Source organism: Xenopus tropicalis, chromosome 7 (genome assembly GCF_000004195.4).
Source record: "Xenopus tropicalis strain Nigerian chromosome 7, UCB_Xtro_10.0, whole genome shotgun sequence".
Classification (NCBI taxonomy): domain Eukaryota; kingdom Metazoa; phylum Chordata; class Amphibia; order Anura; family Pipidae; genus Xenopus; species Xenopus tropicalis.
This window is the reverse complement of record NC_030683.2, coordinates 94,306,636-94,317,949: the sequence shown is the minus strand read 5'-3', so window position 1 is coordinate 94,317,949 and position 11,314 is coordinate 94,306,636. Positions and strand designations below refer to the sequence as shown.

Genomic DNA, 11,314 nt, shown 5'->3' with positions numbered 1-11,314 from the left:
ATCTGCCATTGTGTCTGGGCACAACGTAAAGGGTAATCCTAAATAGAATACATGCTAGGCCCCATCAGCCAAATAATGTACAGAGTTCTGTCTTTTGTGCCCACTCTACTTCCTGTTAGAGTTAGAGCCGCATTATTTCTGGTCATGTGATCTGAGAGAGCAAACAGCCCATCACTAAATGGTGGAGCAAGGGAAAGGATGTAAAAGGGCAATATTTACTGATATATACATTCCAGTTTGGTGAGATTCTTTAACAGGTCACCTAACATAATATAAACTATCTGTTGGTTAAGCATTCATTCTGGGGCTATAGTTTTCCTTTAAATGTAGTTTTGTGCCATCTTGAATGTAATGTAAAACCTAAAGAGAAAACAACTTTTAACCTTAGATCGAAATATGCATCAGCCTCCGTTTACCCAGAGTTTAATAAACGTAGCTTAATATGCACAATAAACAGGGAAGACAGCTGTCGAACATTGAATGAAAACTGTTTAAACATATTATTTGCCTTTGTTGCTGGCTTTTGTGATTCTGTTGAGATAATGTCCTCCACTCTAGCTGCCATTATTATAAGAGAAACTACTCTGAATATACATGTCACAATATGTGGGGGATCTTTCTTTCAAATATTACTTAGAAAGAATTCCACTGAACTGGCACACCACAATATGTACAATGCGTGCCTGTTATGCTGGCGTTTCAAGTTGCCCTGTATTTATACATGGAAGGTACTGGATCAGGACCCCCACTGACAGAGTTGCATGACTAGTATTGTTGAACTAAGACTGCAGATTTTTTTCATAGCTCTGTGACAGTGATTCATTAACTTGATTAGTCAGTAAATGGCTCAAAGTTAAGGCAGTAATGTAATTTTCAAAACAATTGTTAATAACTGCGCATAAGATGACAGTGTTTGGAGAGCACAGCAAGCACATAGTTGGAAGGGTGGGATTTTTTTTACAAATAGCTGTGGGATGTTCAGCACCTGGTAATAAATCTCTGCCTGCAAGATGAATGTTCACTACACCCATGAAACAGCCAAGAGGAGTATTATTACAGACACAAATGATATCGTAAAGCTACTGTTATGTTCTTACTATGCTAGTGAATTTATAAGGGGGTGTCGTCAGTTAATAAACCATACCATTGGGCGCCCATCTCAGTCAGGCTGCTAGGATAGACCTTTGTTATATGGTCATCCATCCAATAGAAATCTACAGGACTCCTACAAGCACCCACTATAAGGACTAATTTCCTAGGGGTACATTCCAATCAGGTTTTCACTGCAATTTTTTTGCTGCAAAAATGGTTACTTCAAATTTGAGTTTCTGAAATTAACATTTTCGAGACTTATTAAGAGTGAAAAAAAATCAGCATCTAAAAGTTGCCAAGTTCAAGTAGAAGTCAATGGCAATTGTATTTTTAACTGTAGTTATTTTTCAATTCAAGTTTCAAGATGAATTTGTAATTTGGCATACTTACTGAAACTGAAGGGTAGAATGTGATTTCACTGCTTTTAAGTTGGTTTGGCAAGTTGTTTTCTGTAAATACAGTTTTTCTTTTTTATAGTCAAAAAACTGAAAAATTCAAAAATCTTAAATCATAATATCTTGATATATAGCAATTTGTTTCTATGCTCCAGTGTTTTCTTGCTCTGTTGGAAGGGGCACAAAATGATAGAAATCACCCGCCACTCAAAGTGAATGTGACTTGCTGCTCTGCCTTGCACCCTGTGAAGGCACAGGTTTGTATGGCTAAAAAATGTGGCTTTATTAGAGATATGCATCTATCACTAGACCAGACCTGGAGGAGTAATTACCATTCAGTTTCTATTACTTTGAGCCCCTTCCAAGAGAGCAAAAAAAGCCAGGCAAGAAAACACTAGACATTGCCTGGTGGCCATACACAGACCGATTCTAGCTGCCAATATCGGTCCTTTAGAGTGATTCGGCAGCTTATCGACTCGTGTACGGGCACTAACAACAGACCTGCCCAACCGACATCTGGCCTGAAATCGTGCAGATCCTGATTGGGCAGGTTTGACTTTTTTGTCAGATGGACTGCATTGGCTCGTTGATGTGGTACCCGAACCAACGGGCGCCTATACCTGCTGTTCTGATTCAATCACTTGGCCTCAGGGCCAAGCAACCGAATTAGCCTAATGTCGCCCAACCATAGGTGGGGATATCAGGAGAAGATCCACTTGCTTGGCGACCTCGCCAAGCGAGCAGATCTTACCATGTATGGCCACCTTTAGCCCTGCTGGATTTTATACTTTTCATTCTTCTTCATTTGTAACCCAAGCGTAAGTGAGGTACTAACTTTTGTCACTGAACAGTACTGAAGCACTATACCATTATGCTGATGTTCTTAAAGCATATTTGCAGGCTGGAGCATTTGTATTGGTGTTTGTGACAATAGTGCACTGTTCACTTGTTACCACTATTTTGCTTTAATGATATAGCCTAGACAATGTACTACACTGGCCAATAGTGTTGTTCATATATTCATTATGTAGAATTCTACCTTAAGCTGACAATACACAAACTGATATAAGCTTCCATCTTGGCTATTTCAGAGCTAGCTGGTTGTTGATTGGCCTGTGCATGGGGCCAAACCAACCAGACTGCTCCACTGACAAAAATCATCCAGATATCTATTGGGCAGTTTAAAAAACAGGCTGTCCTTTCCACACATGTCTGAGCAGTCTCCACATTTGATCAGACCGTCCGTGTGGGTGACTAAATCAAAGCGAGATGCCCAGGTTTAGAGATGGGAACCAGAAAAAAAAAATGCTTACTTCCCAAGCGTTCCTTGACCAGAGTCACAAACACCCAAAGATAAACATGACCTCTGTTTATTAATACAAAATGCAATTACATTGCAAACTTTTCAGAGCAGCTTGAAGGGGCTTCATTTTTGGAATGCAAATATCCCACACGCCACACTGTGCAATGTTGTTCTGTTATTGGCTAAGTCTCAGGGTGTTCCCAAGTTTATCTTAACCGTGCACAGAGGAAAAATTGCTCACATTGTCAGTATTTTGCCACTAATGTTGTTTAGTGTTTGGGGGGTACCTGCACTCCCAACAATTTGGCAACGTTTCTAGAGAGAAGACAATATTTCTTTGTAGGCAATGTGTATTCCTTTCTTTTAACACATTTGTTCTGAGGCTAAATAAGTTTAAAGTTAAGGTGCCTCAATTTGGAGCAGGAAATGAGCATACACTTTACAATAGGGCTCTGGTTCCTAAGAAAACATTTGTATTAGTACTGCTTTGCAATGAATGGCTTGTCATTTTAGGTGAATAATATTCATTTTTAGCAGCAAGCACCACTGTATGAAACTCTCTCGTCAAGCCTCACGTGCCTAGATTTTATACAGATAAGGGCAGTTTACACAACTGTCCCTTGGGCTAACGTTTATTCATAATCACACAGGAGAGCTTACTGGTTTATGACTAGCACAGGGTCAGCTGGGACATTTCTACTTATTAGCACTTCCTGCCACTCATTGGAAAATAATAGGCAGCTCTACCAGTTTTTTAGCAATGGGACTGCCAACACCTGCTGCTGCTGCTGTTAAGTTTAAGGCTTTCACAGTCCACACAGAACCAAATTATAACTGTTGTGTGTTACAATGTGTCTTCTTTTTTATGTCCTTTCCACTGAGCCACAATTTGTGATGGGCTGTGTGCTCCCTCAGAGATCACCTGACAGAAAAGTAGTGTCAAAACAAAAGACAGAACCTTTAATTAATTAGCTCATTTGACCTAAACATGTATGTGTGCCCTTGGTTTGTTTGTGTTTGTGCACCAGGGGTGGCCCTTAGTACTTAAAATGGCTATTTCCGTGATCTCCATTCCTTAAGTCTCTTAAAATATAATATAAACATTAATTAAACCCAATAGGATTGTATTGCCCCCAAAAAAGATTAATTATATCCTAGCTGGGATCAAGAACAAAGAGCTGTTTTATTATTACATTGAAAAAAAAAGAATTTCTAAAAATTTGAATTATTTGATTAAAATAGAGTCTATGGGAGATGGCCTTTTGGTAATTCTAATCTTTCTGGATAATGGGTTCCGGAATAACGGATCCCATACCTACGTACTACTTAAAAAGTATATTTTTATAAAAATCATTTATTTAGATGAAGCAGGGTTTTTCATATGAGCTGATTTATGCAATATATTTTATAGAGACCAACAGTGTTCGGGGTATAGTTTTCCTTTAACCAGTTGCATGCCATACATTCTAATGTGTAGCTAAATGGAAATTATTCTAAGAAGGTAATGTCAATATTCAGCTTTGTAATGTTGTATCTACATCAAATTGTGTTTACTTGGGGTATTACCACTGTGTGCCTCTCCATAGGGTCGATTCACTAAAGTGCGATAAGCGTTATTGCATGCTTTTTTGCGTTAAAATTGAAGCGAAAAAAATGCGCGATTCGCTAAAGTATTATTGAATTCGTTGTCGCATATCGCGTGCGTTAATTAGCGCGCAACCGCATGCATTATTTTACTGCATTGCGTTAATTAGCGCACAGAAATAATGCTAACGCATGATTCACAAACACTTAGACGCGCTAAATATCGCATTACTCTATGTGAAAATTAACACCTACTTGGGGCAGGCGGTAATTATAGAAAAGTACAGTTCATGAGCTTTTGGCAACACAATATGGACTTTGCAGTGTTATTTATTCAAGTCTGTGTTGGCCCTAGAGTGATGCAGCCTCCAGTTTGCAGCGAAATAGTCATTTTCAAAAAAAGTAGTTTTACGAATGTAATGCTGTGTATGGCTAATATGGTGTGCGCACGAAAAGTAGCGCATGTGCGTTAATTAGCGCGCGACATGTAGCGCAATGCGTTAATTAGCGCGCGTTGCATCAAATACCACACAAAAATAGTCATTGCGACTTAAATAACGCAAACAGCATTGCGTCTAAATTAATGCAAATATACTTTTAGTGAATCGTGTGTTGAAGCGAAAAATTAGACGCAATACAATTTTTAACGCATGCTATAAATAGCGCTCGTTTTAACGCGCTTTAGTGAATCAGCTCTCATATGTTTTAAACTACAAATCCCAGCATTCCCTAAATATCAGCTGATGTTTTTGTTTTTGTTAATGCTGGTTTGGTAAGAGATCATTAGGGCAGGCTCCACAGGAGATTTCCTTCCACCTTACTTTGTGTGATGCATAATAAAGTTGAAAAGATTGTTTGAGCAGCTTCCTTGAGATAATTGTGTGAAAGCGAGGCAATGGTGTCCTGTGTCAAGTGGCAGGAGTTGGGTAATATTACTGGACTTGTGTATGTGTATTTCTTCAGATGCAGCACTGACAGCAACAAATACTAAGAACCAAGTTATTCTTTTCTGAATAAATCTATTTTAATTGTTGCATAATATAACGGCCATTAAGATATGTGATATTCCAGTTGCTGGTTTTCAGACCTTGGGGGAAGCCATTTCCTGGGCAGTCGATCCAGTTAAGGGGATAATGGCTAGGCCACAGACATCACCCATGTAAGTGAAAAACAGCAGGTGCTACATTTTTACAACAAGTCTATGGGAATCTTTACACATCTATTGCTGTGTTATACTCTTTTGTATGTTGTCAAGCTACATTTCAGCAATCACATGCAGTTTGCATAGTTTGTCACAGAGCTGTTCAGCTCAAGGCACCAAGGATTCAAGAGGGAGAATACAATTAGTGCTTCTACATTTTTAGGAGCAAATGCAGTATTAGGAAACATTAAAATTTTAAAGAAATTTAAGAAAAAACAAAAAACAGCAATAATGAATTCTTAATGCTTATATGCCTCCTCCCTACCAGGCATGCACATCCAGTTAGTTTGCTTTTTAGCTGGATATTTGTTCAATATGGAACAAACACGAATCACTATTCAGAAGTGTAGGACCATTCATGTCCACGTCGGCTAATACCCTCATACTGTACATGTTATAAAGTTGGACACTAATTTATCCATTCTAAGAGGTTTGAATCAATTGGTTGGATTAGTCAAAGTTACTGATCTGTTACAAATCTGTCCCATTACGCTTTGCTGGAAAATTTGTAAAACTTTTAAAAAATTTGTGAAACAGGAAAATTTGCAGAATGGGCGTCATGTTTTTTGACACATGGCAAATTTTCCCACTGTGGATTTTTGCGCCCATTTCGAGAAACAGTCTGCCAATGGCGAAACATGGAAATTCGCAGTGAATCCATGCCTGCCGAAAAAATTCGCTCATCACTAGTCAAAGTTCCTTTTAGAGGCATCTACCCATGAACCAGCTATCCTACGGTGTAGACAATGAGTTTGTTTGTGGTCAGCTTTTGCGAACTTGCACATTTCCATCGCACTTGCTTTAGCAGAACCAGTGCCAAATCTAAAGTGCTTTAAATCTTACTTTGTCCATCTCGTGGCTAACTGGGTTGTTTTATGTCCATGGTGTCATCAGGAACGTTATAATCAAGAGGGTATATGCTCTCAGATGTTTCAGTAGATGCTTGCTCAGTATAACCGCAACATTAGGGTATAGTTTCCTCTGTATTTGTGAGATTTGTTGGTAATGCTATTAATGGTGATGATAACTTTGTGATGGTGGTACTCCCAAACAAGGGGAAATACCGGGCATGGGATGTACAAGTGTAACGTCAGAATCCTAGGTGAGGTTATTCTATGCTTCCCATTGAGCAGAACAAGGCTGTAAAACATCTCTCTATAATATTACTTAATATACCTATTTACTAGCCAGATACCTGACAGTTCATTTATGAACGCAGGTTCAGTGGGCACTGCTACAGTATATGCCTATGCACGTAGGGGAACCCTGGAGTTACCACCATCTCCTGACCAAGCGGTAGCTCCAGTGTTCCCACAGCACTGTGCATCAATCGCTGTAGTGCAGTTAAAGCAAATGAATAGGACGCACACATCACCTGTATGCCAAACACTGGAAAAAATGCCTAACAGACTTATTGAAAAATATTTAGTGCAACTGTGTCTGAATTATGGCAACGTGCATGTTCAGTTGGGTTTATTTTAACAAACTGGGCATGGTTATGCTGGCCAGTGTGACTGCATCAGATTCAACGCGCCTTTGCGCCACAATGATGCTGGAATTCTACGTAAAAACTCTGCATTGTGGGAAAAAAACATAACGATTGCACTTGATTGCACTTTGCACACTGCACTTGCGGATGTAAATGAGCCCCCTGATGTTAAAAAAAAAAAAAAAAATCTTCTTATTCATGCCCCAGAGCATGGATCTCTGCTACAAGTTCTAGGTGGTTGGAGACACTAAGGGGCGCATTCATGAAACCACAATTTTTTTTTTCAGAAAAAAACACATTTTTTCTAATTTTTAGAACTTTTTGTACTGACCACGATAATATCGTTAAAATTATGACTTTTTCGTGGTTTGCGTTAACTTCCACGAAAAAGTCGTATTTTTCAAAAAGACTACGACCATTTCGGAATTCATTCAAGCTTTTGGCCAGGCTGGAGCTGCAGAGTGCCATTGAGCCGTATGGGAGACTTTCCTTGGGCCGGGTTGGAGCTGCAGAGTGCCATTGAGCCCTATGGGAGACTTTCCTTGGGCCGGGTTGGAGCTGCAGAGTGCCATTGAGCCCTATGGGAGACTTTCCTTGGGCCGGGTTGGAGCTGCAGAGTGCCATTGAGCCCTATGGGAGACTTTCCTTGGGCCAGGTTGAAGCTGCAGAGTGCCATTGAGCCCTATGGGAGACTTTCCTTGGGCCGGGTTGGAGCTGCAGAGTGCCATTGAGCCCTATGGGAGACTTTCCTTGGGCCAGGTTGGAGCTGCAGAGTGCCATTGAGCCCTATGGGAGACTTTTCTTGGGCCAGGTTGGAGCTGCAGAGTGCCATTGAGCCCTATGGGAGACTTTCCTTGGGCCAGGTTGGAGCTGCAGAGTGCCATTGAGCCCTATGGGAGAATTTCCTTGGGCCGGGTTGGAGCTGCAGAGTGCCATTGAGCCCTATGGGAGACTTTCCTTGGGCCAGGTTGGAGCTGCAGAGTGCCATTGAGCCCTATGGGAGACTTTCCTTGGGCCAGGTTGGAGCTGCAGAGTGCCATTGAGCCCTATGGGAAACTTTCCTTGGGCCGGGTTGGAGCTGCAGAGTGCCATTGAGCCCTATGGGAGACTTTCCTTGGGCCGGGATGGAGCTGCAGAGTGCCATTGAGCCCTATGGGAGACTTTCCTTGGGCCAGGTTGGAGCTGCAGAGTGCCATTGAGTCCTATGGAAGGCTTCCAAAATCATGCATTAAAGTTTCAAAGCCAGAAAGGTTTTCGTGCCGTTTCCGATAGTTTGGATTCGAAAATTTAATGACTTTCGGGTCGCAACCACAATATTTTTGTACGACCAAGAAAAAAATTTTGCACAATTTTCATACATCAGAAATTATCGTGGTTACTCCGAATTTTTTCCAATCATTTAATTAGTGAAAATTTGTGGTTTCATGGATGGGCCCCTACGCGTTTCCTTGTCCATTAATAAATAGTACCACAGTTGTGACTAAATGTTTGTATTCTGTGCAAGACACTGGGGATGATTTATGATGATTGGTGCTAAATTGCAACAGTGCAGCTACTCGTAGCAACCAATCAAATCTTTGCTTTCATCTTCTTAGTGGTAGTAAACTGATCGGTTGATAGGCAAGTGACATTTAGAGCCTATTTTCAAAAATAAGCACAATAGTCTGAGAACTTTGGTGGAATGTTTCATAAAGTAGTAGAATCCTTAATAAATCAGATGAAAATGAGTGCAGGACTGGCCAAACCAAGGATGACTAAAGGTGGCCATACACTGGAAGATCCGCTTGTTTGGGCATAGGCGCCTCAACGAGCCAATGTGGTCCCCGATCCAACGGAAAAATCAAACCTGCCCGATTTGAGGCCACATGTTGGTCGGGGAGGCCCATCGTTGGTGCCTCAAATCGGGCAGGTTTGAATCAGTCTAAAGGACTGATATCGGCAGCTGAAATCAGCCCATGTATGGCCACCTTTAGACATAGCTGTTCAGCTTGAATGTATGAAATTTATGGACAAACAGTCCCTATTTTGTTTAAAGGACATATTTAGTGCGTGAAATGTTTTAATGTCATTGGTTCAATCTGTATACTGAATCCTCCATCTGTATTTTTTGTCAATATTAAATAATTAAATGACTCTCTTTTTACATACTGCTTAGTAAAAGCAACGTTACAGAGTGGCAGACCGGATTTACCTTAGTAATGGAGCACATTATTGCTAATGCATCTGGTCATTTTCCGTTCTTTCCATTTTTTTATCACAACACTAATCAAAAATAAATTATAATTATAAGTTGGAAATCTAAAATCTATTGCAAAATAATAAGGTTATTTTCCGGAGGGCATGAATCCTAAACGTAAACCAAAAGATACTGTTGGCTGTAAATCTGAATCTCCCAGTGAATCGTTAGGCATTTTTGAGATACTAACATATCTGGTTTCTTATGCTGCACATTCAAAGCTTCCTCCCTTCTTCCACGTCTAGTGGTTGTACATCATGAAATAACTTTGTGTGCTTTATCAATAGCATAAAAGTGAGATATCTTTGCCTGTGTTCCTTTCCCCTGCTGTATTTTTAGGAATGAAGGCATTTTGCATTTACACAAGGGGCAAGGGAACCATGTGTTATAACCAATTAAATATGACACTGTATTCTGCAATGATATTTGAGCTGATATTTATATCTTAAGTTGTTCATTGGAATATCCACTCTGGCTCAGAACCAGAAAATTGTCTATTCAAGTTTGTGTTTTTTCATTGCTTAATTGGACCCTAAGATTTACTGCAGGAAAAGAAAGAAAACAAACAGGAAGAAAATAAAAACGCAAAAATGCAAAAAAAAAAAAAAACAGATTACACCCTTTCCAACACTGAAACTTCAGTACAAAGGCTGCTGGATTCCCAGTGCCAAATACTTTTGCCTGGTATAACCCAACAGGATTCAGCAGGAAACACACGGAAAGGTCAGTAGCTGGTTCAGGTTACCATGCAGAGACCAGCATGAAGCTCTGTCCATCGTCTGTTCTCCATCAAGGAATGAGAAAATAGCACAATATCTGTCTGTAGACCTCATATATGGCCTCAATTTCTTGTCCAGAAATATTTGTAATACAAAATGTGAATATATATATATATATATATTTTTATATACATTGATATAGATATAAAATGCCTAGGCTACCATGTTTTGTTTCCATTTAAAAATAAAATGAAGTTTTTTAATTAGTTATTTTGGTCATTTTGGTGGAAGTTAGTTTAATGTCACTGGAATAAGAAACCGGATAGTGGGTCATCCTTTATCAGTTTTTTTGTCCATTTTCTTGCATAATATACAAGTTTCAATCCTTCAGCAGTTTAATGGGTCAGTTCTCAGTCCTTGTAAAAGCAGCAACAGGTAAAAAAAATCCACCATTTGGGGATATACTGACCCACATTATCATTGTTTGCCAGCAATAAATAAAAAACAAAGACACATATATACAACAAAAAATTGTCCCTCTTTAGGATTTTGCAGTTACTGGAGCTTCACCAGTCCTAGTAGAAGGAATGAGACTGGTGTTGTGTAAAGAGACACACTGTCCTTAAAGTTCCTCCACCTGCTGGGATCACCGGCATGTGTGCATTTCTACCACTTTATGGCACTGTTTACATTTGACAAAGCAGCACCAGTGGAATTTGCAACTACACCTTTCTATGATCTCCACCTCTTCCGTGTGAAATCCTCTACCACAGCACATAAGCTCACAGCCATCTATAGCTTTGGAAGTCTTGTTACACTGTCGTCCAGTTGTACCTAAGACACCATTCTTTAGGTCATGATCACAGAAATCTGGGCTGGAATCTAAATAAACAAGGTCTTCATCTGTGTGGGGTTTAAACTGAGAATTTTTTGGAACCAGCACTTTTGTAGAACCAATCTTTTTCTGCTCTACTTCCGTAGCCCCATCAAATTTCTCCTTAAGGACATTTCCAACTTTGCGAAAAGTAGGCATGGCTTTCCAGCACGTCTTTACTTCACAGGAGCCTGATACACCATGACACTTGCATTCTACTCTCATGTTGTTCAAAATGGCCTGGTAAAAAAATAAAAGTGAAAAGTTTAATAAACCATGACATTTTCCAATCTACATATATACTGTATGTCAAGTTAAAAGTAAACCTAATGATATTTCACAGCTGGACCTCTGAGCTGTAGGCTTGTATACTTTTGCTTGTTTAACCAAAGCTAGACTTTAAGAAGCACTTATATATTAA

General features: G+C 39.7%; 1 protein-coding gene across 1 annotated transcript in view; it reads right to left on the bottom strand.

Annotated features, from left to right (window-relative positions):
• Positions 1-10,185: 10,185 nt before the first annotated feature.
• wnt4 (Wnt family member 4) overlaps positions 10,186-11,314 on the bottom strand; it is a gene marked incomplete at its 3' end in the record, with an annotated part of 41,612 nt that continues 40,483 nt past the window's right edge. The window contains 1 exon segment of the mRNA NM_001252086.1: positions 10,186-11,133. Coding sequence (NP_001239015.1) covers positions 10,666-11,133 — 468 coding nt within the window.